The 1,970-nt window shown below is 44.9% G+C and overlaps 1 protein-coding gene across 1 annotated transcript in view; it reads right to left on the bottom strand.

Annotated features, from left to right (window-relative positions):
- Positions 1-1,970, bottom strand: part of LOC106952757 (dnaJ homolog subfamily C member 11-like) — a 16,281-nt gene that overhangs the window by 4,781 nt on the left and 9,530 nt on the right. The window contains exons 11-13 of the mRNA XM_015041090.1: positions 1,556-1,711; positions 1,200-1,269; positions 935-992 (exon numbers count right to left, since the gene is read on the bottom strand). Of these exons, the coding sequence (XP_014896576.1) occupies positions 935-992; positions 1,200-1,269; positions 1,556-1,711 (284 nt within the window). The remainder of the gene's footprint in view (positions 1-934; positions 993-1,199; positions 1,270-1,555; positions 1,712-1,970) is intronic.

The following is a 1,970-nucleotide window of genomic DNA, read 5'->3' as shown; positions in this document are numbered from 1 at the left end:
TTTGATAGGCCCTGAATCAAAAGTATTTTTAAAAAAAAATAAGTATTTATACGCTCTTAACATTTCAATTGATATTTTTACCAATCCGAAAACATGTGATGTGATTCTATGGTGCAACGATCCTATGTTGAATCAAATTATTAGAATCTGCATGTTTTATGTTTCCATCAGAGATCGGGAGCTGATCTAGCCAAAAATGCTGGATTATAAGGATAAACCACGATAAGACAGCTGCAATGTTTCCACAGATCTACAGATGTCTGAGCTGTACTCTGGTGTTTTCAGTCCAGTTTCAGTTCATCTTTATGGTGGCAATTCACAACAAACGTCGTCTTAAGGGACTTTACAAAGACAAAAAAGTAAAAATACATAAAAAGCTCATCCCGTCATCCAAAAAAAATTAAAAATAAAATAAAAAACACAGCTTTTCACCCAAAACTTCACTTGTGAATTTGTCAATAGAAATGACAGAAATATTACAAATTCACTGAGAAAGAGGCTGAATATTTCATTTTCCTACTGTAGGCATAGGAAGAAAAAAAAAAAAAAAACCTCACACCCTTGGCACATAGCTTATTTTTTTTATGTTGCAACTCTCTTTGAGATTAGAACATTGAATGATTAAAATCATGCAAGAGGCTTATAAACAAACACGTGAGAAGCTGAAATCGTAGTTCAGATACAAACCAGTCCGGACGCCAGGCGGCATACATCACACAGATGTTGGTTTATGCCAACATCATGACTTGCTTCACAGCAGCAGATAATAAAAGTAAGACGACCAGGATCCTGAAGCCGCAGAGCGTCATAAAGTGTCGAAAGCGACAAAGATAAATGTACCTGAATTACACCAAGTCTGGACTGGATCCAAACTAGAAAAGTTTCTGTTGTTACCCCTGCTGTACAGCAGTCCTCTGTGTGTGTGTTGCCTTACCCATCTTGGATTCTTCTGCTTCTATGATTCTCCTCACAGACTCCTGCATCAGCAGAACCTGCAGGGGAGCCGAGGGAGAGAGGAAGAGGAGGAGGAGGAGGAGGATGGGTAGGGCCAAGGAAAACAGTGTAGGATAGATGAGATTCGGTCATGAGTTCATAACGAGGAGAGCCTGACTTATGAACAGAGATCATTTACACCCCACCACACAACGGAGGGAAAAAGAAGAAGGAAAAATAGAGCATTTCTGGAAGGAGGTACTCACAGCGGTCTCAGCCTCCTGCTTCTTCTTGGCGATGTCTGTGGCGGAGCTCTTCCTCTGCAACTCCAGCTCTCTGAGAGAGACACACAAAAGCAAACATCAACAGCCACCCCGCTGGGATTCACTGTGGAGGCTTTCGCTGATGGTAGCACAAGCATTAAAGAAACCCCTCGACACGCTCGTAAACAGAAATGCTAAATATTTCACCAGCGCGAGGGCTTCAGGCGGACGTTCCTGATCCAAAACTCAGAAACCGAGGGAAACAAATAGCGACTCACTCAGTGATTACGGCGATTTGATGACGAAGGGTTGATAGCTATCAAATTAGGTTTGAACGGCGATGCGGTTAGACTACTCACTGCTCCTTCTGCGCTTTCGTGTACGGGATTATAATTAGTCTGTGGACGGCGACGTAGGCCAGGAGGGGTCCGACGGTGGCGTAGAAGACGGCGCTTGGCAACAGCTGGTCTGTCAGGTGGACGGGGAACAGGTACGTCTGACTGGCACGCGACAGCCTCGTTAAAACAAACACAAGAAGAGGTATCAGCAGCAGAACAAGGTGACGAGACAAGACCGTCATTCAGACGGACGAGGACACACAGAAAAGTGCGAGCTCGCGGCTCATACTTTATCTTGAGTGTGACTCCCTGCGGGACGCCGATGCTGACCGTGGCCGACAAAACGCTGTGACGGCTGATCTTCCTCTCCGCTCCGTACTCCACCACTGTGCCGAACCAGCCTGTCCTGCGAGAAAACGTGAACAGAGATCGGACC

This window comes from Poecilia latipinna, unplaced genomic scaffold (genome assembly GCF_001443285.1).
Source record: "Poecilia latipinna isolate Pla-1442-1.1 unplaced genomic scaffold, P_latipinna-1.0 Scaffold538, whole genome shotgun sequence".
NCBI classification, from domain to species: Eukaryota; Metazoa; Chordata; class Actinopteri; order Cyprinodontiformes; family Poeciliidae; genus Poecilia; species Poecilia latipinna.
This window is presented reverse-complemented; position numbering and strand designations above follow the sequence as displayed.